The 27,107-nt window shown below is 41.1% G+C and overlaps 1 protein-coding gene across 1 annotated transcript; it reads right to left on the reverse strand.

Annotated features, from left to right (window-relative positions):
- Positions 1-870: 870 nt before the first annotated feature.
- On the reverse strand, positions 871-26,639 carry CRACD (capping protein inhibiting regulator of actin dynamics; the record flags this gene model as incomplete). The annotated part of the gene is made up of 8 exons (XM_082314788.1): positions 26,505-26,639; positions 15,604-15,768; positions 13,006-13,074; positions 11,530-11,712; positions 6,813-9,822; positions 5,165-5,355; positions 3,951-4,116; positions 871-1,031 (listed from the first exon to the last, which is right to left on the reverse strand). Exons 1-8 carry the CDS (start codon positions 26,622-26,624, stop codon positions 871-873), a joined length of 4,065 nt encoding a protein of 1,354 aa, XP_082170914.1. The 5' UTR covers positions 26,625-26,639.
- Positions 26,640-27,107: the final 468 nt, after the last annotated feature.

Genomic DNA, 27,107 nt, shown 5'->3' on the forward strand with positions numbered 1-27,107 from the left:
GTTAACTTCAGTTCTGCAAGTCTTACTCCTGTGGGAACTTACTGAGACTAATTCTACAGCTACATGAGCGCAGGAACAGTTTTACTTCAGTTCCAGTCAATTTATTTAAAGTTGTAATCTGCAATCACTGTCTCTATGCTTCTTAAATATGGCCAAGCACAAAAAGTGATGCACTTAAATGACTGGAAGAAACACTGACTCCCTGGCTTCTTTCTGAAAACTTTCTGACTTTTGTTTAAATAACGTTTTTTTGTTAAGTAGGATGAATTGTTTTCTTCCTAGGAGTGAGGGAATATAGACAATAGTGTATTCATCCTATGATGACAGAAATTACCTCAGCATTTGGATGATACCATCTTTCTACTTAGCATTTGCAGGTGGAAAGATATCTCCCAAAGTTCTTCATTAGGGAAGAAGCTTTCAAATAGCAGGTAGAACTGACTGTTCATACAGTTTAACACTTTAAACAAATGTAGGAATAAGAGAAGGGAACATGCATCTTCCCTTAATTTTCAACAATGGAGTGTTGAAAAAAATTTCTGAGATCTCCACATAAGTGTAGAGATCTAAAATTCCAGAACTGAATACTCACAGAATTTTAAGGAGCTTCTGAACTGAAGTTCTGGCCCTTTTTACAATACTTGCTAAAATTTACATCCAGTATCTGAGAATTTTTGCTGTGACCTCATTTAGCTATTTGTCAAAGCAATGGAATATATGACTTGAGTAGACGTTACAGTGAGCTAGAGCAAAACGGTAACCAGTTTTCAGTTCTTCAGTACATGCATTTTCAGTTTTGTCATGTGTAAAAAGCTGAATAAATAAAAAGAAAGCAATTAATAGTCAGCAATAGAGATGTAATTTTACAGTTTACTTTATGATCTGTGGACAGTCACTCCAGGCTTTTGCTTTCCTCTTGGCTAACGCAAGCCAGGCTGGTTCTGTTGACACAGGGTTAGCATCAGGCGTAGAGAATCTCTTGGCCACCTCCTTTGCCAGTGGGGTTGATGGAACAGAATCTGAAATTTCCACTGTTTTTGATGGGGAGGGGAAGAGAAAAAAACATTAGTTGAACCCTGTACTTTGTTGCAGGATTCTAGAGATTTCACTTATTTTCTGTGAAGATGTTCTGAGCTAACACTTCATATTGATTTCTAGCCCTTTTAATTAAATCTTTCTTTTCATCATATTTGCAAAATAATCAAGTTAGGAGGAGCTGAGTTTCCTTTTTGAGAGGTCACTCCAAGTAAGGTAACTAACGCACAAAAATAGGGACAAAATTTTCAGTCTTTGTGAGATCCAGAGAAAACATTTCCAATTTGCCAGTCATCATCTTTACAAAAACTATTTTAACTACATCTGCAATGTAGCAAACAATGGGAAATAAAGCTGGATTTTTTTTTTCTCTTTGGCAGTGCAGCTGCTGAGCACGTGTAACCCGACTGTATTCAGTAGGATTTAGATTGCCTCCTCAGATAAGAGTTCTTAAATAAGCACAAAGAAAGTGGTCCTATAGTTTTCCGCCTCAGTTAACCTCTCCCATGAGACTATCCTGAAGAAGTGAACCAGCTTTCTCCAATAGCTGTTTGTCACATGCGCTTTGCTTTAAAATTGTAAAGACAAACAGCTGTGTCAGCATGAAAATGTGTTGAATAAGCAACTGATTTCTAACAAGCAACTTTACAGAGCAGAGCTGTAGAAGTATATTGTAGAAGTCAGGTGGGAAGATTGTTTAATTCTGAGACAGTGAATGCCCTTGAAGTCAGCCTGGATCGAAATGAGTCCTATCGGAAACCCATGGAGTAACTCTAAAAATCTTAGTTGCAGAATAACTCTTCGCTAATCCCTCCTTACATGTTTTATTTTTTATGACCCAAAAAGCTTTTTTTGTTAAATGTTCATATTCAGTCCAAATTACTTTTAGCTGCATTTCATTTTCAGGTTCCGAATGTTTTAAAAAGCTTTAAAATTGCATGGATGGAAAAAGTTGTTTCTTCTTAGTACATCTTTAATCATGTATTTTTGGCTATAAGTAAATGAACAGTAGTAGCAGCTATTGCTGTAGACAGACACTTTGAAAAGCTAATTATTTTAAAGGTTATGGTAATTTATGCTACTTTAAAGGTTACACCCTCTTATCAGTTCCTGTTGTACAAGACTCAAGTGCCAGTCTGAAATATACCAACTTCTTCAAGTTTTGGGTGGTTTTTTTTAACGTCCTTAGAGGAGGACTAAGCAAACTTTTATTTTAAACGTGTTCTAGCCTGGTCTTCTGACTTAAATGCTCTCCTAATTCTGGGAAACCCAAATCAGTGTCATCATCCATAATAAACAAATACTTGCATATTTGTGTAGTTGATAATGGCTACCTGGCTCCAAATGTAGCCAGTAATCACAGAAATGCGGTCATTGTTTCCTTTAGGGCCAACACAGTTCTATGCTTTCACTTCAGGTAACTGAAAATCGATAATTCCTCCTGAATTTCCTCCTGAAACTCTCATTCTAGTGGAGACAGACCAACCAAGGATAATTGGGCTTTGGCCCTTCTTTGATCTAATTTGGCATCATCTATTGTGCTAGAGTTTGATTTCTTCTCGAATTGACTGCGTATAGCGTAACATCACACTACTGAATCTTTTGGGGTAGGGCTGCAATAGAGCCCTGTTGCAGGTTGACAGGAATGCCATAAAGCTTCTCCAGCTGCCCACCTCCAAAGCCAGCTTGGACACTGGAAGCAGGCTAACAGGGAGCATGAACGTTTTGGGCCATCTGTGCGAGATCTTAGAATGGTTTGGATTGGAAGAGATCTTTAAAGATCATCTAGTCCAACCCAAGATGTGGCAAGTAAAGTTCTCAGGGATATCTGCACTGGCGTGCAGCTGCAGCATGGACATGCAGCTGCTGAACCAGCTGAATATAGGCATGCATGGGGGTTGTTCAGCTTGGAACGGTGTGTAAGGCAGGAGTAGCGTTGGTTTAGCCTTTACTATTACAGATCAGATAAATTAATTACCTCATTGCTTTCAATAGTTGCATTCCATAATTCTTGGCTTGGAGTGGTACAGAATAGATTCAGCTGATAGGTGGATTTGCTTTCAAAGAAGCCCACGCTATTTACTGTGCAACTTGTAAAAAGGTTTCTTCAACACCTATCTGTACTCTTCGACAAAACCTTTTGCCTAGGACTAATGTCGGCTAGAGAAATGTTCAGCAAGTCTCTATTTCAACAATCACCTTACACCACCCCAAGTATTATGCCCTTTGGGGAAGTATTTATTTTAATGTGCCTGCCTTTTGACAGACAAAGTAGTAGGTTCTGGTTCCAACCTTCTGTACCAAATACTTGACTGGGAGGGAGAAGTCCTAAATTCAAAGTGACAGGCTACCTTCAACTGAATTGAGTAGGTTTTGCATTTTTGAATGAAACGAGACCACTCATTCCGAATATTCTGGGGTGAGTATTTCTCCTTGGCAAACTGGGAGGTGTGGGAACACAATATGTTTCATTTCCTACTCAAATACACTTTGTAGAAGTTAAGTATCGTTCTGCCTCTGTGCTAACCCCAACCTAAAGGCAGAACAGTACTGCAATTGCCGTTTACAGTAAATCAAATCCCTCTAATGTGCATTAGTCATGTTCCAAAAATACTGTTGGATATGGCTTGGAGAGGCAGCCTAATTTTTTTAACTTGAACTGGGACAATTCTAAGGAAATGCAGTAGTGCAACCTTGGTAACCTGGGGAACCTGGGAAAAAACTGTTAAAATTACGTACTTCCAACATAATGGCCAGCACATGAGACTGGGACAAGTTGTGGTGTTCTGTGCTGAAAGCAAATGCAGGGGTAATGTATGAGGAAAAAAAAAATCATTCATTCACTTTCTCAAAAACATGCAATACCATTTCTGAAGTGCATTATTCCTAGAGTAAATCTGAATCTCTCACTGTACCTGTCACAGACGTTGGAAGGGTGTTCGACTTTTTTAGCTGCTCCCTTCTTTCTAGTCTTGACACAGCAGTCTCAATTTTCTTCTCCCCTTCTTGAGTTGTAGATTTCTGCAGTGTGCTTGTTTTGCTGCTACTGCTTTTATTATCTGACTGATTACTTACAGCAGCCTAGAACAGAGAAGGAAAACTGATAAATGAGAAACAGTCTGTCACGTAGTGGCTACAAGTAAGAGATGTCATACTTCATGCTTTCATTCATCACCTGTCCTTTTCTTAACCTTCCTTTTTGGCAAAGACTCAAAACACTCTGATACTTCTAAAGCTGATGGTTTGTCACGTTGTCATTTCAGTTAAAATATTGAACAGTTTGAGCCAGCCCTACCTGTTAAATACAGCACTGAAACACAGTGTGCATCTGTGGGCAACTTCACCCCCCACTGCTGTTCTCTTCCGCCAGTTATCTATATCTGTAATTATGCACGTGTCCATCAGAAATGTGGGTGTCATAACAAACATCAAAATATACTTAGTTACTCACATAATCTCCCTTTTTACCGTCTGTGGTATCTATATACAGCATCACTGCTTGTTTTGCATCACTTCTGTACTATAAGTAGAAGTGTTTTTCTTAAAGAAAACCATGGAGAGTAAATAGCTATTTAGAGAGCAGGAAAGAAGTGATACTTGAATTCAGTGCCCGCTTTAGGCATTTGGATGTTTCACATGACAGTTTGTTTCTTTCATTTGTCTACATTTTATCCAAATAATACATCTTGTGATAAAAATAAATTCAAACTTACTAATATTCACCAATATTCACCTATAAATGAGTATTCCAGCTGCTATTCCCCAAGCATTAAGGCTTAACTTCTTATTTCCTGAAGCTTTGAAAGAACCATGTTGCATACACTTTTTCTATTCCAGCACCTGCGCAGTGGTCGTGCTTATGATTGCCATTAACTACCGCCTGATATTAAGGCACCAGAGCTTACACTGGAATTGTCACACTATTGCACAGTATTTTCTCCTGGAGGTCTCAGTTTTGCAAAAGGAAACTCCAGGCTTTCAGACTACTTTTTACTCACTGTCATTTTAGCTTTTATGAAATCTTACAAACCAAACATAAAAAAAATTCCCTTTCACATAATAAAAGTAGCTAACAGTTATAATTATGGTATCAGTATTTCTAATGGGCAGGTTTCTAAAGATTGTTTACATTTTCTTTAGCCAGCTTGTCTGCTTGCTTCGCTTCTCTGGCTTGTCTCCTCTCTTCCCTCGTAGCTTGCTGCTCACGAAATCCCTTTTGCTTTTGCAGTGCTAATGTAATCCAAAGTGGTTGTGAAGTTTCAACTTTTTCCATCAGTTTAGATCCATCTAAAGAGTGTCTGCTCTGGAGGACTGGTTTTTCTGAAAGAAAACATGAAAAGAATTGGTTTAGTAATGCACATCTGTTGTCTCAAGCAAACGAGTACAACTTCTCTACCCTGTGAAAACTCTGGAGCTAAGCCCATTGAATGCCATGCCATTCACAGACCTTGGTGGGCTCTGTGTCAAATCCTGAAGCAGTTTTTATGCCTCAAGAATAAGACCTAATTCAACACACTCATACAGTTGTCCAAATTTATCCTTTTTTTTGGTGAAAAAGCCTACCCTGGACTCTTAGAGCTATAGCTTAATTTACTACATATTTAAGTGAAAGTGATACATATGCATTGATTGTTTACACCTCTGATGAAAGGCATCCAGCCACTACATACTGTCGTTCCCTGAGTTTCCAGCCCTATTTAAGGGAAGAAGTCCAAACTTCAGCCAAATAAAGGGCACTGAAATTATGTACTCCTAGAAATGCAACCCCTCTTAAAAAAATGTGGGGTTTTTGTTTTTGTTTTTTTTTTAAATCGGCACTTGAGCATTTGACTTTCTGTACCACGCATGAAATTGGGGCTAACACCCAGCATGGAGCTGTGAGTGGCAGGGAGCAGCACTGGGGTGCAAAGGTGCTCCTGCAGAGCTCAGTGAGCACAGAAACCCTCAACTGACCCCGCTCTCCCAGGCCGGCAGCTGTGCCGTCAATCCTCATTTAAAAATGGAAGTGAAAGGAAAAAGTGTAAAAAAATTGTAAAAAATAAGCAGCAGTTCCACTGAGATATGCTTTCAGAAGTGTCTTGATGCTTGCAAAATTTAAGAATGGAAAAAAATTGGGATTTCCCAATTAAATGCTGAATTCCTGCCTTGCTCTTTTGAGTGTCCTTATGCTGAATGGGTAATTTTTCCTCTTGTACAAGAACACTATTTCAGGACACAGGGGCTTTTAACCCTCCTCTGAAGAGCCACTATGGCTACTGTAATTGTTTTTACTACTGAAGAGTGCCTCTGAAATGCAGGCTCCTGTGCCCAGCTATATTGGGTTAGAGCATTTGCCCAAGATAGGCACTATAAGGGGACTTGATCTTAATATTTTTTAAGCTAGATAATATTCCCCTAAAAAATAGAAATGTTATAATATAAATTATAAAAATTACTCCCTCTGCTCTGATGACACCATTACACATGGAAGAGAGTCCATCCTCTGACTGACTAGGTAACATCTCTACCAAGGAAAACACACACAGACTTCAGTTACCTCCTTGTAATTAATTTTCTAAGCAGGTCGCACTGGTCACGCTGAGTTTGTGTGTTTCTGAATTAAATTGTGGGGATGGGAAGTCCCATTCATTCAGACAACCCTAAGCAAAGTAGTGGTACTCCACAAATAACATGCCAGCTAAAAATTCTAGCTTAAGAGCAATTGTCTTCCTCTGGACCTCCAGTATCTCATTTTGGAAATGCAGACAATAGCTAAATGACCTTTGAAAGAGACATACCTTTCTTCAGTGGCTCAGGCTTTTTGTCATTTTTTTCTCTCCATGGAATACTTATAGATGGGAAAAATGACTTCTTTTCTCTGATTTCTTCCTCTTCATTTTTGTACTCATTAGATGGCGTGGGGTGCACTGCATTTGCTCTATCATCTTTTCTCCAGCCACCGTCTGATTCAGCTTTAACCAACCTTTGCCCTAGCTTATCAGCTAGGTTTGATCTGTTCATTTTAGAGAGTGGAGACGATGGTGGTGTCTGGCTGGTGGGCTTTGGAGCTAAAGCAGGTTTCTGTGGGACCAGTGACTTGCAGGCTGGTTTCTCATGAGGGTGTAAAGCACTCTGGCCAGTGGCTGGTAGGACCACTGGTGTGCCCACTGGTGATGAAATCTCCACCACAGTAATTGAGGAGTCTTTTGAGTCTTTTACAATAACAGGGACGTTCGCTTTCCCGGTGCCAGGGGATGTACTCTCTTGTGGAGCAAAACCAGAGGATTCTTTCTCACCTTCTGTTGTAACTAGTGGGTCAGGCACACCATCAAAACTATCTCCTGCACTGTATCTTTTCTTTTTCCTTTGCTCTGCCTGTTGATCATAATGGAAACGTAAAGAGTAGTTTGTCCTTCGTAACTTTATCCCAAAAGGAGAAACATTTTCTTCTCCGTTTGGTGCTGGTTTATCTGCTTTTTTTGTGCTGTTATTCTGCTGATCTTCCAGAGCACCCGGAAGTTCTGCCTGGGGTAATTCTTTGCCTGGAGAATGAGGAAAACTTGGAACAAGGAAAGATGGAAGATCTTTTGCAAATTTACAGCCTTCTGTGTTGTCTGTCATATCATTATGGGTTTCCATTTTCTCTTTAGCCTTTTCAGCTAAGTTATCCTTAAAAGCAGAAGCCACATCTTCCTTCAAATCAGCAGATGAGCCAGTGATTCTTCCCACAGCCACTGTTTCATTGCCTTTTGCCACGCTTATATTCTCCGCATCTGAACTGTTTTTTGAAGCTTCTGAAAATTTCTGCCATGCTGGTGTTATCGAGAACTTTGCATTTGCAGAGAGGGTTTTCCTCAAGTTACCATGGGGACCACCCCGTCCTCGGGGTGTCCAGTCATCACTGTGTCTGCAGACACTTACTCGGTCTCTCTCATATTTGCTGTTTTCTGCATTCTTTAGGATCCTGGAGCGGATAGAAGCCCACTCAGCTAGTACGGCCTGGTTGTTCGATGTCTCTTGTGCATATTTCATTTTACTGCTGCTTGGCTTGGGATCCTGGGTTTTTTTCTGGGCCTTCTCTGGTGAAGGAATATCCACACTTTTTCTCTCTTCCGCTAAGCCAAGTAACGATTTACAAGCCGTGTCCTTTATCTGGTTCAAGTTAACTGCTGTGCCACACAGCTGTGCTCCAGTAACCAAAATAGCTGTATGGGGCACACACACAGATGACGGGAGTGTATGAGAGCCCTTGCTGGCAGCGTGCATCCTGCAATCTTTGACGGATGGAGAAGAGAGTCCTGCTCCTTTGACAGGCATGACTGGACTCAGATTTACTTTCTGAAATATGATCTGTTTATCTCCAGAAGACACTTGAAATGTGAAGGGTCTGGATGCAGTTTGTCTTTCATCTACCTCTTGCCACCTAAGTTCTTCCCCTATCCGCTTTTGTTCCTGAGCCTCAACTTCTCTCTTCAGTTTCTCGGCTAGGACTTCTTCTGCTGTTTTATTCCCTTTTTCTGGCTGTTTGAGTTTTTGGGGTCTTGATCCTTCTTGGAGCTTCTCTTCTACTGGCTGCCTATCAGCCCCTCCAGAACAAAACTGATCCTTGTCTTGTTGCTTTTCCAAGGATTTTTCTTGTTGGTTTTGCTGAAGATTTTGTCCTTCTGTGTCTACCTTCTGCTCTTCCAGTTTGTTCCATTCTTGTTCATTTTGTTCCTTTTGCTGCTTCAGTTCATCTTGTTGCACGCCCTCTGCACTTTCCATGTGCATTTGTTTTGTGAGCTTGTGTTTTCTCTGCTCTTCCCGTTTCTTTTTCTTATCCATTACTTGCTGGGGTTGTTCCTTCTCTGTCTTTTCTCCTTTCTCCTTCAAATACTGCCTTTGTTCCTCCTGTTTCTTTTGTTGTTGGAGGCTCTCAGCTTCTTTCTCCTGCTTCAGTTTTATTTCATCTTCTTCAAGCTCTTTCTCTTCTAGCTCTCGTATCTGTTTTTGTTCCTTATTTTGTTCCTTGAGTTCTTTTTGTTCCTCCAGCCAATTTCTTTCTTCCTCCTCTTGACACTGTTTTTCAATTTCACGTTGCCTTAATTCTTCCAGCTCTAGCCTCTTCTGCTCCTCTAGCTCTCGTCTCTGTTTCTCCTCCAGCTCCTTGCGCCTTTGCTCTTCCCATTCCTGATGCTTCTGCTCCTCTAGCTCTTGCCTCTTCTGCTCCTCCAGCTCTCGTCTCTGTTGCTCCTCCCGTTCCTGGAGCTTCTGCTCCTCCAGCTCTCGTCTCTGTTGCTCCTCCTGTTCCTGGAGCTTCTGCTCCTCCAGCTCTCGTCTCTGTTGCTCCTCCTGTTCCTGGCTCTTCTGCTCCTCCAGCTCTTGTCCCTGTTGGTTCTCTGACTCCTGCCTCTGCTTCTCCAGCTCTTGCCTCTTTTCAGTCTCCAGCAGTCTTCTCTCCTCTTTATGGCACGTTTGCTCCTCTGTTTTCATAGATGTCTCTCCTTCAAGGAGATACTGCCTCCTCTCTTCTTCACAACGTCTTCTCTCCTGCTCTTTTTGCATCTGCTCAAGTTCTTGGTACCTTTGTTCTTCCATTTCTCTTTGTTCTTCCATTTCCACAATATGCCTTATCCTTTCAGCCTCAAAGACCCCCCAGTGATCTTCCGTTCTCTTCTCCTCTGCCAGCTGAAGCTGTTTCTGCTCATCTCTGTTCTGGATTAGCTTGTCTGCTATGATGTGTCCATTATAACCTGGGTATCTGTCCCCATACAGCTGAGTTTCTAGGTCCTCTGGCTCAAATTCTGTTATTGTTAAACTTTGTGATCCCTAAAATTGGGAGACAAGTTTGGAGTTACTGCATATTGCCTATTGGCTTGTTATTCTTTACAGTGAACAATCAATCAGTTGCAAATGCAAAATAACTTTTTTTTTAAAACAATGATGTAGATCCAGAGTCAACACACCAACACACCCACCCGAATTTATGGCTCACATCATCATATATCCCATGCCTCTCACCTATTCAGATAATTGCCTTTAAAAGAAAGAAAACATCCCAACAGTGATAACAGTTTAATGCTAAATATTGAATCACCATTTGACATACATGAGCTAATCCAGACTGACACCTGCCATTTCAAATTTACAGAAGCCTGAGCAATACAGCACAAGTTTCATATGCCTGTTCTGCTACTTAGAACTCCATCCTTTAAGCCTGAAATAATTAGCACCTGCTTAAGGGTATTGTTTTGCCAGTTTTTTCATGGCAAATCTAGCTGTTACTCGCAGAGACAGAAGCTATTGCCTGCAGAAAAGAGCTCTGCGACACTAGTCAGGAAAGAACACTGCTCTGGGAAACACAATTTGGTTGCTTTTCACAAATCCTGAGCCAGGATATCTTCCTCCATTAGCTGTGCTGAGACTCCGGTTCTATTGCAGGAACCATGGGACCACGCATGGACAGAGAACCTAGAGCTCCTCAGCAATACTGTACCATACTGTACCGAGGCATGTACTCACTGCTGACTGCTGGGGCTCCCTGCCTGCCCCACAGCCCTGGCATGTGGGTGCAATACCTGCAATAAACTCAATACCGATCTTCTTCACAGCTTACTCCTTGTCTTTGTAGCGACATTGTCTGAAGATGAGCTGCACCTGAAGAGTGCTTCCCAGCACCTCCCTTGAGGAAAACCGCTCAGCTAGTGCCCTGTCTGGCTATCATTTGTTGAGCCATCATTTGGCTCCAGTTAAACATTCTGTATAAACAAGAGGTTTAAATTTAATTTCTTCATTGTAAGAGTGATAAATGCAAGTACAATGGTGCGGAAGAAAGGACAGTGGCCTCTCCTGAACCCTGTATTAGCTGAATAGTCTTGTCCCATGTACAAGCACTGGTAAGATGTCAGGATAAAAAACAAAATAGCCATGCAGTAAGTGTACAAAGCGAGGATTTGATAATTCACTCTAGCTGTAGCAAGAGCTGCGTTACTTCAGTCTTATTCTTTCTTATAAGACAAGGATATTATCACTGTCAGAACCCATGCCAGTTTTAGAGAATCTGTTTTTTTTTCCCAACCAAATTTTGTACTCTCTGATTGCCTATACCAGAGCAGCATTAACAGTGGCAGATATCCTTCAGACCTTTCTGACCTATATTTTTTATTAGAAAAACTAGAATCGGAACGCTCTCCCAATGTAAAATCCTAGCTGAAGTACCTCAGGTGTAAGTAGTATTTGTCTCAACTGGCCACATTAAAACTTCTTTGCATCTTCTCTCCAGCTAGGGTTTCATCTTTAGGTCTCTATCTTGATTTCAAGACAAAATGGAAGAAGCATGCATTTTGTTTTGCCCTGAAGACACAAGATTTGTCGAAGCTTTCAATAGCTATCTCTAACAGTGTTCATCACATCTTAAGACAGTCCTCTGTCTATAGCTACTCCCGGTGCATTCAGTTATGGTTATTTTGTACCCGGCTTCAAAAGCAACCCCCCCCCCCCACACACACACACACTATTTGACCAGTGATTCAATACCTTTGTTAATCTCTTGTGCTTTCTTGACATCCTCTGCTTTTTTGGCTTCACTGACATTTTGTGTTTAGCTGCACTGTTGTCTAGACGAGCAACAGCCTGGGGAACTGCATCCAAATTGATCGTTTCAATTGTGCCAGAACAGGAAAATTGTCTTTTTGGCCGAGATGATTTGACTGGAGTGACCTGTTTGCATCACAAACACAAGAAACTATTATTAAGCTATTTGTTCCATTTAAATAAACAGATAAATAAATAATACACACACAAAAGCCTTTGCAGTTTTGAATTCAAAGGAGTTATTAGCAGAAAAGATTTCAAACTCTGTTTTTCCATTATACAGATCATGAACTTTGGACATGAAAGTTACAGCTGTAATATGTTCCTATTTCCAGTACTACACATTTTTATATTTTTCACTTAAAAATTACTTAGACCATTCTAACAGAAGTTTTTTCACAGTTTAGCTCCACTCAGAAGTTGTTGGGAATGGGAAGGGCAGAGGCAGAGTTTTAAGCAACATCAAACACTGGGACATTTTAAAGTTTGCTTACTGGGGAAAAGATATCTACATCTTTAAATAATTTAGATTATACACTTTAGGCAAGAGCAAGTCAGATGATTGACTTGTCTAAGCATTATAATAGAAGAGCTACAGAGCTGTACTGTCTGCATGGGAGATGACTACGGTATGGGATATCAGACTGGCACAGTGCCTGTGGAAAACTTTCCCTCCACAGTCATGTGGAGTTGTCCAAGCTAGCACCAAAGAACAGCAAAAATTAAAATAAGACAATACTGGCTTTGACTGGTGTTTTTTTCTCTTGCCCTTCAAATATTTGGGTCCAGAAAGTGCAAATACAAAGTGATTTAGTGTGACTCCTCTCATGAATAAATACAGTGGCACTGTATGTCTAGACGTGTAAGAGTGAGCCTGTAATCAGTCTCTCCCATAAGTCACTAAGCTGTCATCCTGAGACTGGTATTTGGCACAATCCAAGTGGAAAAAGAAGACAGAAAAAAAAGGAGGGAGAAAACATCTTCTGTAAGGAAAGAAAATCACATACATTGTTTTCAAGACAGCTCTGTAATCTTCCGAGGTTAAACATATGCTAATTAGGGAACCAATTACTTAAAAGCTGATGAAACATTTTGCATATGGTTATTGAATTACATGGAGGCATAACAAAGTAGTAGAAATACTTATGAAAATTATGGCTCTATGATTAATACATCAAATGCAGGAATGCTGCAAGACTGGCAGAGACCGAGTTCTGCTGTTTCCTGCAATCAGCTCTTACAGATTTCTCAATCTTAGTTATTGCTTATTGACTAGCTGCCAGACTGTGCAACGTTCACAAAATCTTGGATGATCATGGAACAATGAAATGGGTATTAAAGCAAAAACTGACTGTCAGGCTTCTCATAACTAAAATTAGAAATTAACCTGGTGCAAACTGAGTGTAAAAGTTTTGCTACCTTTTCTTCCACCTCATGTCCTGTTCCAGGCAACTTCATTGTTCTCAACAAATCTGGGGTGTCAGTGGACTAGAAAACAAGATTACCACAGCCAGATATTAAAATGCAAAGGATCTAATAAATACGATTCAAAGGACTTGTGAAATCATGCAAGTTAGAGTAGGATTTTTACCCTGTTCCCTGTCACTGCAGGATTGATGGATAAACAATTCTTGTTCCTAAATGCTATGGGTTTCTTTGCTGCTCCTTGAATCACTGCTGTCTATACAGAAGCAGTTGCTGCTACAAGACACTACAAAAGGCAAAACACTCACACTTCCTTAGCAAGATAACCAGGTTCCAAATCAAAAGAAAGAGCACAGCTTTGTAGGATTTCAATCAGCTCTTAATAACTTTATTTTCTCCTGACCTACAGCTAAGGAAAAAAAATAGGAACCTGATCAGGCATTACCTCTGCTGCAAAGAGTTTCAACTCCAGATTCTTGACGACTCCTCTTCTTACAAAGCAGACTGGCTCCCCCGGAGCAATCATTGCCTATCAGCCACTAGGACTCCTTAGCTACTGTCCCTCTCCTAGCCATCTCACAGGAGGGGATTTTTAAGGCGCAGGGATTGAAGCAGCATTCATCACACCCAGAAACATTGGTTTTAATCATTATATATCACAGTATTACTCATAACCTAATGAATGTTGGGATCCCATTACACCAGGTGTACATGATTGTTAGCATAAAGCCTAAAAAAAAAGCTTTACAAATAGAGGTTAAGTGAAGTGCAGATCTCTTGCCATTGATCCAAGTTACTCAGTCGGGAAAATCAAAAGTCACAAAGCAACGCGGGAAACCTGTTTGCAGTAGAGCAGTGCTATGTGGTCCTGGCCACCAACTCCTGACAGAAGCCACCCCGTCCCCCCAGGACCGGTGCAGATAAACACACAGAGGAGTTACAAGGCCCACAGCAGAGACAGGAGCAGAAACCAGGCAAGCTGCTGTGCACCAGAAATCTCTGATACAGCAGGTAATGAGTAATGCACAGTAAGAGAAGAGGAAAGTACCAAGTGCTCTGGCTGACCCTATGCATGTAGTGTTGGTTTGTTGGTGTCTGCAATCTCCTCTGAATAGGGATGTTTCCTCCTTCAGTATTTGGAAAAAGAACTATGCAAAGGGGCGTTAATTTTGCTTTCAAAACATAATATTTAAAAGAGTAGGTTGTAAGGACTGAATCTCTCCCTCCATATTACACAAAGATATCCTAGTGATTTTTTAGTGCTTGAATTATTTTCTCCTTCAAGCTGAATTGATACTAGGTGACATTCAGGTGTCCTGCAGACCCAGCAAGAAGGCTGTTTGCAGAGAATGTATGTTGGTATCAAACACAGCGTCTCACCTAGTACCAGGGTGCATAGCCAAAACCTGTCCGCAATCCCACTTCACTTTTTGTGTGTGCAGGATGCTCTTGATTCACCTTAACTGATTGCTTCAAAAGGGAGTATTGGTGAAGCACAAGAAATATACCTTACTTCGACTGCGTTTTTATCCTTCCAGACTGCAGAGGGAGAGGCGTGAGTGTGCAGGTCCTACCCAAATGCCTGGTTCCCTGACAGACCCGACCACAGCCGCGAAGGAAGTGGTCACAGAGGAGCTGTGTTGCCCCTTGAAGGCTGATGAAGAATTTGGGCCACGTCAGCCATAGATCTCCCTTCTGCGTGTTTGGCTGAATATAGGCATGAGCTGCAGAGGTCGCTTACTGCCTTTGCTTTTCACACAGCTAGCACTAGTGCTAGTGAACAGGAGCTGAGGCCCATGCCCTGGTGTCTCTCCAGGATCTTACAGGCTGCATGCACATGGTGGGTTGCTGCGTGCCTTCCCCAAGGGTTCCCAGGCACAAAGTCAGCCTCCTCCGGGCAGGGAAGGATGTCCCTCTGTCCCTCACGCTCCCTTCAGCCATTACAGCAACACACAGAACCAGTCTCACCTTAGGGGATTTCCAGAGAGCTTCCATCACTCGCTGTGTTTCTTCAAGCCCTTTCTGGACACCTGAATGCCCACAGTTCCCGGTATCAAAATCTTCATGGATAATTTGAATAATTATTTGAATTATACTGGACGTTTGGATTTAGGGAGCATTCTCAAAATGTTTCTCCCCCTTTCCCTTCAGTTCCTGTCCATGAGAAATATGGATATTTACCCCAAGACCCAGGATTTTACAGATTTAGGCTCCAGACCCCTCTCATTTTGGAATGATTTTCCTTGTTGCCATTTGATGCTGTGCACAACTTTCCATGCTGGGAAGTCCATATTTCATGACATTTTCTGTCTGAGAAAAATTTCCTGTCTTCTAGCTACACTGCGAGTGATGTCTGCATTGCTGGAAGTTCAGAGCAGACGTTCAAACCGGTAATTCTGTGGGACCCGGCTCAGGATGCCAAGAGCACACACGTCTCACCAGTCCAAGAAGCACGAGCTGAGAGATCCCACCCACATAAAACAGCCCGCTGAGCTCAGCTACGCCTCAGTGGAGACATCTGCTACGCCCCAGTGAACTTTACTGTTTTAATATCGCTATAATGCCATGAATATGTCGATTTAAAGTGCTTACTTTATTACCACTGTCTGAGATCACTGTGTCCTGCTGAGTCTCAATCTCCATGGGGCTACTGAGCAACACATCCTCTTCTATACTGGCGTTTGCCTCCCCCATTGTCCTCACAGAAACTGTCATTTGTGGAGGCTGTCCAAATTTTATATTCTTGGCCAACTGTTGCTGAAAAACAAGAAAAGAAAAAAAAGGTGTTTATATTATGAGCAAAACAAGCCAAGTCTAGCACACACCCCTTCTCCAAGTGACAGCTGCACAGAAACACTCAGGGCAACTTCTGACTCTGGACAAAAAGATCAACTTGAGGCTCACATTGCTGCAGCACAGTGGCCACCCCCTCTTCTTTGTGCCCGCAAAGTGACCAAGGTCAGGAATTTACTGCATGACTTCTGGTTTTGGATGATCAACTTGAGTTCTCATCAGTGTTGCCAGCTTTTGAAAACTTAGTGTGAATTTTGAAACTTTCCTTCTCTTTTTTTAATCTATGTCCTAGATTAAGACTTTGTTGATACAAGCTAATTATGAAGCCTTACGGTTGCAAAGAAATAAGATCATGAGCCAAGTGTACACCGAGAAGCTAAAATAGCCCAAAAGGCAACATTTTTCTTCTCCAGCCCCCAAGCCCTGCGTCTCATGCATCTGTAGTTCTGAAAGATATCCTTGTTGTAAAGCTTAATTGTAAGTTTTAAATGTTAAGGGTTTGGCATAACCCTGGCTTAGAGGAGGCAAATTCTCAAAGGAGGGGAAACCCAGCTCCTTTTAGATGCTTGATCTCCCAGGAACAGCACACAAACTCATGTCTGCTCATGCTCACATGCAGTGCCACATCACCGCTTCTACACAAAGAAGTTTGCAGGGGACATGCAGTAGATGAATGGATAAAAGAGCTTTCCTACCATTTATTTTCCTTGTTGAAGTAATCTTCTCTCAAGGGTTACAAGAAAGTACTCTTGAATTATGTCAAGCGTAAGATGAGTAAAATAAGTAGCATATAATATCTGTCCTCTGGTAGGGTGAGTTGGAGAAATTACAGCCCTAGCTACTGCAGAGACACGTACCATGCAGTCTTCGAAAGTGAAATTTTTGCAGAAGAGTTAGAAGACATTCTCTAGTAGGAGCAAATGGAGTAAGGAACATTTATTATAGATTTTCTTCCTGAAATATTTCAGGGAACCATTCTCAGGAAGGAAGGAACAGTGGAGTTGTTTTCCTGCTTTACTCTCTCTCAAGCACAGAAAATTCTCCAAAGGAGACCTCCCATTTCTGTCTTGTGTTACTATGAACATCTACAGCTCATCAATACTCTGTGCAGCTTCTATTCAGTGGGAATGTCAGCTACATAGATGGACCCCTGTCATGAGTCTGCCCCCGAGAACTGCAGAAAACTGGAGAAGATGATAGAATGTAAAACAAAGATTTTTTTTTTTTTTTCCTGTAGCACAGAATCAGTAGCATGGCTTAGGTGAGCAGTTGGCAAGGGAAGATATGCTTTAATAGCAGCGGGTGGACCTCTAAAAAGATTCAGTTCAGAGCAGTCTTGCTTGCCATTGTTGCCCAGTGGACTAGACTCTTCTATAAAGTTTATCCATATTACTCCGAAACATTACGAGATTTCTGTATTGAATTATTAGGACAAAAAGTACATGCAGAAACTCCTCATAACCAGGTTATTAAATTAGAATAATATGGTGGTTTTGGCTGGTCTAGAGTTAGTTTTCTTCATAGTAGCTTGTATGGGGCTATGTTTTGGATTTGTGCTGGAAACAGTGTTGATAACACAGGGATGCTTTCGTTATTGCTGAGCAGTGCTTACACAGAGTCAAGGCCTTTTCTGCCTCTCACACCACCCCACAGGCGAGTGGGCTGGGGGTGCACAAGAAGTTGGGAGGGGACCCAGCTGGGACAGCTGACCCCAAGTGACCAAAGGGATATTCCATCATACCATATGACATCATAGAATCATAGAATCGTTAAGGTTGGAAAGGACCTCTGAGATCATCGAGTCCAACCATTAACCTAACTGCCTGATCCATCTCTAAACCGTGTCCCTAAGCACCACATCCACAAGTTTTTTGAATACTTCCAGGGACTGTGATTGTACCACTTCCCTGGGCAGTCTGTTCCAATGCCTAACCGCTCTCTCCGTGAAGAAATTTTTCCTAATATCCAATCTAAATCTCCCCTGGCACAACTTGAGGCCATTTCCTCTCATCCTATCACTTGTTACTTGGGAGAAGAGACCGACCCCCGCCTCTCTACAACCTCCTTTCAGGTAGTTGTAGAGAGTGATAAGGTCTCCCCTCATGCTCAGCATATAAGGTTGGGGGAAGAAGAAGGAAGGGGGGACATTCAGAGTTATGGTGTTTGTTTTCCCAAGTAACTGTTATGCGTGATAGGGCCCTGCTTTCCTGGCGATGGCTGAACACCTGTGGGCTGATGGGAAGTAGTGAATGAATTCCTTGTTTTGCTTTGCTTACGTGTGCGGCTTTTGCTTTCCTTATTAAACTGTCTTTATTTCAACCCACGAGTTTTCTCACTTTTACCCTTCTGATTCTCTCCCCCATCCCACCGGGGGGAGTGAGTGAGCGGCTGTGTGGGGCTTAGTTGTTGGCTGGGGTTAAACCACAACAAATAGTTTTTCTCAGTCTCCTCATTGAGTTGTGCACTATCTATGCCCATTTGGATTTGGGCAGAAAGTAATGAAATTCATCTAGTACATAATTTTGGCATAGTGGGCAGTTTTATTCCCGCCTAGACTACTGGCAGTGCACCCATAGCCCGAAGGCAAGGGTTTCACCAAGTCCTCCCAAGCTTTCATGCTAGCAGTGCAACTCTCTGACTTGAAATCTTATATGTTTCCACTGCATAAATGGGAGTTGGAGAGAACAAACAGGTCTGTATTAGGTAGTGTGAAGGCTGTAATTCAGCTCTATTCCTGCAGGTCCTCTGGTGCTAGTAGAAAATTACTTCAGAATAGCTACTTAATTTGATAACGTTTTCTAAGTTGAGGCTGCTCCTTTCTTCTTACAAAAGCCATATTCCTAGACAAATACTTCTCCCAGGCAGAAAACAGGAACTGTCAGCATTACCTGAGCAGCTACCCAAGAAACCAAGGATTTGTGCATCTGTGCCGTGGTGAGAACATGCATGCGTACGCATATTGCTTGCAATGTGTTTTGGAGGAAGGGATGGTGTGTTATTTGGAGGAAGGGATGGTGTGTTATTCTCTTGATCTGAACAAGTTCTTGATCTACTGTGTGTGCAATGCACGGTGGGAGTTGTGTGGTGATGGAGCTATTGTGTGGAATGGTCTCTGCTTTAAAAAGAATGGCCTTTTTACTTGTCATCAAGGATGCATGAGGCCTCTGCTATAAAAATGTGTATTTGTGTATATAAAAGTTTAAAATGTTATTTTCCCGATATTGACACTAAATAGAGTATCCTCAATATTTATGGACTGTATACAGTTGTGGTTTTTTTTTTTTTTTTAAATTACTTCAAAGTTTTAAAAGTTTGTTTGCTCAGACTTGCATAAATTAGTCTGAATATTGAAGAAGAAACTTGAGTAGCCCTCACATTCTTTCCAGGACAGAAGGCTCTTTTCTGTATTATTTATATATTGAAAATTGTTAAACAAATTTAGCTTAAATGAACGCCACTAATAGTTTTCCATTGGCCAATTTCTTTCAGTGCACTCTAATCTCCAAAGCTGATGCTGAACACCAAATGTCAAAATCTCAAATAGCTTATTGTTACCACTGAACAAATTTATTCTTATTGCTTTCAAAGACCAATGTAAAACATGCTCCTTGTTCTTTTCTAAAATGTGCTTATACTGTAACTACAATGCACTTATCCTCTCTCAAAAACAATTCATACAGATACATTCTCTACCTGGTCAATCATAAAAACCCTAAAAATGCATCATCCCTGAAAGAAAAGAAAAAACTCACAACTTTTACTTGGAAGAACACACAGAGTCCAACCCAGAGATGGAGAGATGCATCAATTTAAGCTGCGAGGCCATTGAGAAGAGGCCATATTCCCTGAAAAGGAGCATCTGCTTTAAATTTCTCAAAAGTTTCAGTTAGACATATTTCTGAACACAAAATTATACATTCTCTGTACTTGAGAGGAGGATTATTTGCAACTCCAGTCATTAGAAGTTGCAAGCATGACATTTTGTTCTTCTACCATTGTACAGTCATGCACAGGGTGTTTAAATACCCTTTTGGAAGTCTCCATAGATGCATATTGGTCTCAGTTCAATGAACCTGGTCTCCTTTGGTTTGTGCAAGAAGGCTTGTAATTTAGCAGCCAAAAATCACTGTCCTGCTCCAAAATCTAGCTGTCGGTTAGAAGCAGAAGGAAAGAGACGAATGTTTCCTGCCTGCACCTTCCACTTGCAGCCTTACCAACTCTAATGGGCTTTCCCAGTCCCTCAGTTTGCAGCCAGTGGACAGGTATTTCCACAGGACTTACAAACCATTCCCAGCACCAAAACAGCATGGCTACCACATATGACAATTAGACCATGAAACAGCGGCTGGAGGGACCACGCACACAGAGGAGCTTCAGAACGGGATCATCAAGCTGTGCTCCAGACCAGGTTTACCTCATCCCTGAATTTTTTTTTCTATGAGATTCAAGAGGTGCATGAGAGTTTGCCTGTTCACACTCAACCCGGGTGGCTACTGGTGCGGTGCCATTCAGCGTGAGGTGCGGAGCAGGGCTGCACATCTAATAAAGGCAAAGAAATACTGGGAATTTAGAAAAAAAGACTAAGTTTTACACTCATCCAATTTTTAAAACCTTCCTCAGTAACTGGACGATGACACAGGCCCACTTTTATCTAATGCAAAATAATTTGCTAAAATGTGATACTATTTAACTGACACCTTTACTCCAGCTTACCATTAATAACTTCAGAAATAAAACTCCTAAGTTAAATCGCTCTGCATTGGTTGGCACCTGCAGCAAATTAAAAAGCCTAGACTATCAAAGCACTCTTTGTGTTTGCATAGGAAATGCCACAGAACAAACTTGCCATACTAACCGGCAAAGAGCCCAGATCGGGCTGTACATCTCCTCTTTCACTCCAACTTGGCTCCTCTTCTGTGTACATGCCGGCTTGCATGCATGTTGGATTCAGCCCCCTGAAACCACATCATTCTTATGGCTCCATGCCTGGAGTGAATCCAAAACCGGATCCACTGAGCTGCTTACTCTGTTCAGTTAAAAATCATTAAAACAGAGTGTACTATTTCAGCTGATTCCATTCAAACAAGTCTTACAAGAAATGCTGGTCATATTTTGCCTTCAACTCAAATACCTATTTTTCATGTCTGTTTGCAATGCCCGGATATATAAATAAATTAAATTATGTTTTCTAGTTATATAAAATGACTGAAATAATGACTTATACAATAATATTTTTCCTAAGAAGAGCCATACTGTTGAAATTCCACTTGGTCCTGTACTGTCTCTCTCAGTGACCCCAAAATCAAATGCCTTGGGAATATATAAGAACAGGGTGAGCTCGTACTGAGATTTTCCTTGTAAACGCTCCAATGATTTGTGGCCTCTGAGGGCTTTTGGAGTCACTAGCCAGTTGGGAACTTTCTTTTTATAAATTTGTTTCATTGCTCTTTGAACTTCTATAAATATTTCATGAATAACAGTGCTGTATGACAATGAATTCTACAGTCCAACTATGCATAAAGAAATATTTGTTTTGGTTTGAAAGTGTTACTAGTTTCAACTGATGCTCATGTGTTCTCAGGCTGTGAAAGACTGAATAACTGTCCTCTATTCATTTTCTAAATTCCACTCATGATTTCATGAATTTCTATCATATTCTCTCTCTTATGATTTCTTTTCTAGGCTGAAAAGACAGTTTACCTAACTGTTCTTTCTAAGGAAGTGAGTCCACTTCTTTATCCAAACAGGAAAATCTGCAGCATATCTAAACAAGCAAAACACCCCACGAAAGCAATTTTTTTTTTTAATTAAAGAGAGAGAATAAACTGGAAAGCATTGTGTGAGAAGTTATATTGGTATAGCTGGAGGCTTTATAAAGTAAACTAGATGTAAAATTAACATGTAAACCTACTAAAAAGGAGGAAAATACGAAGTATTACCCCGGTGTTTTGGATATAAGATGCAGGGAGGGAACTATTCCACTCTCCATTGCTGGAGCAGCATGTGGTTTGGGAAATTACACTTCAAAAAAGATTTTGAGGGAGTCCAAAATAGAAAAATGGTGAAGAAGCATATGGATGGAAGAACTGTATATGGATCTCTAGAGATATGTATTTGCAGTAAATCCAGATGCAAATGAAGATTTCGGTATACAGTGGCAATGAACCACTGACAGATGCTCACGTGTTAAGAGCAAGAGTTTCTGGAGAAGCCTGAAGGTACTTACAGGATCTGCGGCATTTGTCACCTGAGTCTCTCCTTGCAGAGTACCAAAAGAAAAGCAGATGTGAGTAAGGAAAATGGAAGCTCATTTCCAGGGCTTAATATGATCACAGGAAAAAGGAGGTCTGCCCCAGAAATGCTAGAATGATTAAGAAAAAACGATAAATTCAGTTTATAATGTAAAAACAATTGTGAAATGTGAAGAAAATAATTAGGCTGCAGTGGCACTAGAAAAATATTGGCAACAAAGAAATTAATTTTAAGAAATACAAAGCTGGGCAATCATGCAGTGAAAATTCACTCCCAATTCTATAAAATGCAGAGCATCAAGTTAAGAGATAATAGCTTGAGGTTTAGCAAACGACTTGGTAGCCTTCTTGAGATCTGGACAATATCAAACAGAAACAACAATGGGAATGGCTGGTAGAATACAGATGTGCAATGCACAGTAGGGGAAGCACCGGCTTGATCAGTAGCTAAGCTACGTTAATGACTGAAAGAAATGGGATCCAAAACTGAACAGTCATTAGGTCTGACAGGAAGAAAATTATTGGGGACATTCATCATTACAAAGCCAGGGTAACGTGAATTTAAAAAGTGCTCCTTTAGAATTTGATCAAGAAGCCTGGATTCTCAAGACATGTTTTATCATAATTAATATCTATGTAATAAATGGGTGTTTTACAAATTTACAGAGCAGAGGGTTTGTTTGTTTTAAACCACGTCGCCACATGAAACAGAAAAGATGTAACCCAGTAGTTCCTAAATGCAATAAGCCATATGCCATAGTCGACCTTTAATATTTCTTGCAGCTGACTGCCACAGCCTCATGGATGCCAGATGACCTGAGATACTTTCAGTGAAGGCAAGAGGGGGAGAACAAGCTGTCCTCCTGCCTCCAGAGGCTGCAGCAGTGCCACACCACGGTACTGTCACAGCAAAAGGGAGATAATGGCTTAGATGCATCAAGATACTAATGCCCAAAACAAGTCTCCATTTTACTTGCTGCAGTTTTTGTGGGTCTGAAACAAAAACTGTCTTCTGTTCATTTGCTGACCATTTCTGCCAAATATCAGTAGCAGGAAGAAGAGTCACAGCTACAAAATGCGAGGAAGTGGATCTAACACACTTTGACGCAAGAAAAAAACCCCACTAACTTATGAAAGGGAAGGGTGTAAAAACAAGCTCCCAGAGTTTCTTTTAGGTTTGTTCCGACACACTGCTAGATTTAGATTTTTAACATTCCTTGTGTCTCATTCACAGTCCTGTATGAGAAGCGCCAGATGCTAAGAAACTAAATGAGTTCAGTGTTAAGAGTACCAGTGCATGGGTACCATCTCTTTGTGGGAGCGGGTTCAGGCTGGCTTTCTACACTGGATCTTAAAAACTAGGTAATGATAAATCTCAGCAGATCCAAAGGGCAAGGAAAAGACTGCTTTTACAACAGCAGATGGCTTGAGCCAACACAAATCTACTTCAGGATACACAAAAGCTATTGGAGGTTAACAAGAAGTCAGGCTTTTCTCAGCCTGACTTCTAGCACACGGTAAAACCTTTGAACATGATCAAATCCATTTATAGAAAGCCTGATAAGATGAATGCTGCCAATCTGAAAATCAATAAAAAGAAATGAGAGCTATTCCAGAAAGAACTGATTTACCTTGTACACGTAATCAGAAAGAGAGAATTCCTACAATAAGAAGCTGAACCAGCGCATATGCTGGCCAGCTGCCCAGACTGCTACAGAGTTTTGCACCATTACACAACATTTTCTGTGGGTTCATCAACACTCCAAAGTCAGCAGAAATGCAAGGTAAGAAGGGGGAAATACTTTGGTGGTCAGCAGAATGAGATCCAGCACCAGCAGTATTAAATGGCTTGCATTTCTGTTCTGATTTCAAAACCCTTTTCACCATGGTATCAGTTGTGGTTGTTAGCATGGTGCCTCTTCCAAAAAAGATTTAAGTTGTCCAGTAATGTTCACTGTACCACCCCCAAAAAAATCCTGAAAAAGGTTAAAATCTGCAGAGCTTTTGATCTCCATTTGGAATACAGCGAGTTCAGAGCCAGCACAGGGCATTGAATCCTGGCGACACTTCTTTACAGAGGAGCACCTTGCCAGGCAAATGGAAACTGGGAACGCTCTGCTTCCACTGTGGCACACAAGCCTGGGCAAAACCACAGTAATGTTGGTGGCGTAGCAATGGCTTTACTGGGAGCTGGCCACAGAATTGGTTTTAAGGAGTGGAGCGCTCTTTGGAAGAGATGACTGTCTCCTCTTGTTCCACCACTTGAAGAAATACAGATGTTCCCAGTTGGAGTGAGCTTGCAGAAAGGGACTTCAAAGTAGATACAAGCTTCCGATAACTGGAGACCGAATGTCGGTGTTTTCTGTGACTGCAAAATCATGCAGCAAACACAATCTCCTTTTAGAATACTACAGCAGAAAAAAAAAAAGGGATGGGCTATGGAGTGCATAAAACCTTCAGACAGGAAGGATAGTCCAAACTGGTCAGACCTGGGACTCAACTCTAAGGTCAACCTAAAAATGTGCAATGGGATTTTGGCATGATCTTGTCCTAAAACTCAGGGAACATTTGCAGAAATCATGGCTAAGGAAATGGGGACAGTCATGTGCTGGGCAGCAGGTTTTGCAGATACAAGAGGAGCCTTTCCATGGAGTTATGAAAAAAATCCATGGACATTTAGATGAATATATAACTTCAGTGTAAATATGTAAATAGTTAAAAGTGTCATTTACAATCTGTTATGCATTTGCTCTCTGATTGAATAGGTTGCTCTGGATATCACCATCATCAGTAAAGTGGGAAACGCTGAATCGGGGATGTTGTTACAGGCTGGGTTGCAGCTATATTAAAATGATAAAAATTAACTACTGTCCTTCAATTTTAAATAAAGGTAAGCACACTTTTGACATCAAGCAGCTGAAACAACACTCCCCCTTAAAATACATGCAAGCAACCATTCCAAAAAAAAAGCTCATGCAGAGGTCACAGGAGCAAGAGCGTATCACTGGCTATTTATTTTGTGACTTTCAAAGGTGATTATTTTCGCTTTAATTTTCTTGAGTTACCGTTTGCTTAGTGAAGATGGTTGTTAGCAACTGCAGTAATTGTATTTTTTATCATGTCTCTGAGTTTAGTGAAGGCAATAATTTCCATTAGAAATCTTAAGGTGAGTTTGGAAATGGGAGAAGCCACTCCTACAAAGGGAAAAGGTATGCAGAGAAAAGCTAATGTACTGAAGCCAAGACAAGAGATCCAACAGAGAGGGAGGGCACAGCTCCCTGCAGAAGTCAGTAAGCTTTGTATCCAAAGGACACTCAAGCATTCTGCAAGACAGGTCCAACTACTTCACATCTTTGCCCAGGGTCAGCAGTCATTTAAAATATAACGGTTTCTAGCCTGGAAAGTAGGACGCGTTGAATCTACCTGACCCAGGGAAATTTAAGCTGAAAAAACAGCACAGAGGAATTGGAGCTGTCCTAGTGTGGTTTCGACTTCAAAGTTCATCCACAGTCAGCACAGCCAATGCTGTTCTGGTGCTCTGTCTGCTGATAGCACCGTGCAGGAAGAAGGAACAATTTCATCCTGAATGTCAGAGCTCTCTACTGTGCGTGATCTCTCACTCACCAGAAAAGATGGACCGCGGGTAGACTTTGGAGGCAAAAGAAATCAATGGTTTTCTACTAGTCAGCTACAGGGTAACGGCACCTACACAGCTTTAAAAATTTATCAGCATTTTGACAGGACATGTCAGCATCCTGAGCAACAAACTGAAATGTGCTTCTGAAGGACAGCTCTTTCAAGGTCTAGATAGGCATAGAGCTGGGAGTAGCTTCTTACAAGAAGTAAAGTAAAAAATTAGTTAGAGCACTAATGGGACAGAATCCTGGAAAAGAAGGTCATGTAAAGCTCCTTTAGAAGCAAATACCCAAATGTGTTGTTTATGTAGTTACTTATGTGCTGTTTGCTTTGGAGAGAAACATATCCACCTTTCATGAGAACCATTGAAAGGACAGAGAGAAAAAGAAGGAGAAAAAAATGTAATACGTATAAAAGGATAATTAAATCAGCTTTGCAAAGAAGTCTCACTCTGCATGCCATTCCCTGCCACCAATACTACCCTCATTTTTTCACTCAGTACCACATCTGTAGGTCTCAGACATGCAGATCCAGATATGCCAAAACCATGAGTTCAATTCAAATGAGTTCCACAAGATGCAGACATTTCTGCAGCTTTGCTTGCAGCATCACTGCTGTACCTTCCAAGACCAAACCCTAGATCTTCTGCAGATTATCCAAATTACTGACATGGCTTTTGGCCAGACAACTTACATGGCTGAGAAACTGCCCCAAGGCTATTGAAAAAGTAATTCACTTTTATCCACATCTAACACATTCTGGAGAACATTTTCCACTGCATTTTAAATATTTTTTCCACTTAAAATTTCTTACCTGAAGAGTTTTGACTTTTCCTAAAACGTTCTCCTGTGACATTGCTTGGATGGCCTGTTCGCTCTCTGTTCTCCCATCAGGTATAAAAATACTGTCATGGGAAAAAGCTCGACTGCCCATAGAATAATGGGAGGACCTGGGAAAAAACAGTTAAAAAGTAAATAAGCACAGCAATTAATTCATGAGAGTGACCCTTCATATCATAGTTGCCCTGCTGTATAGATTTTCCCTCCCCCTTGCCTGGTACATAAAAGCTTTGAACATTCTCAGAAGAGGTATCCAAACATTTTCTGTTATCAAAAGTTTAATGGAGGTATACGATTCCTTCACATACAGTTTTCCTCCTTGGAAGGACATAGAGTGAGGTGTTTTTAATGGGCATGTTGAAAAGGTCAATGGATTTTCCTCAGAAGCCTCAAATATAAATGTTACTTTTAGGATACAGGGTAGATGAGGATGATGCATACATTACCACACTGCATCTTTAAGAAAGGCTGCATTTGTGCTTAGTCCTGACGCTTGGGACCTGCTGTCATTCTTAGTCAAAGAAAGACAGCAGGTCCCAAGCAAAGGTAGCACTATAACACAAAAAGAGGTAATACA

Source organism: Platalea leucorodia, assembly GCF_965183815.1.
Source record: "Platalea leucorodia genome assembly, chromosome: 6".
Taxonomy (NCBI): Eukaryota; Metazoa; Chordata; class Aves; order Pelecaniformes; family Threskiornithidae; genus Platalea; species Platalea leucorodia.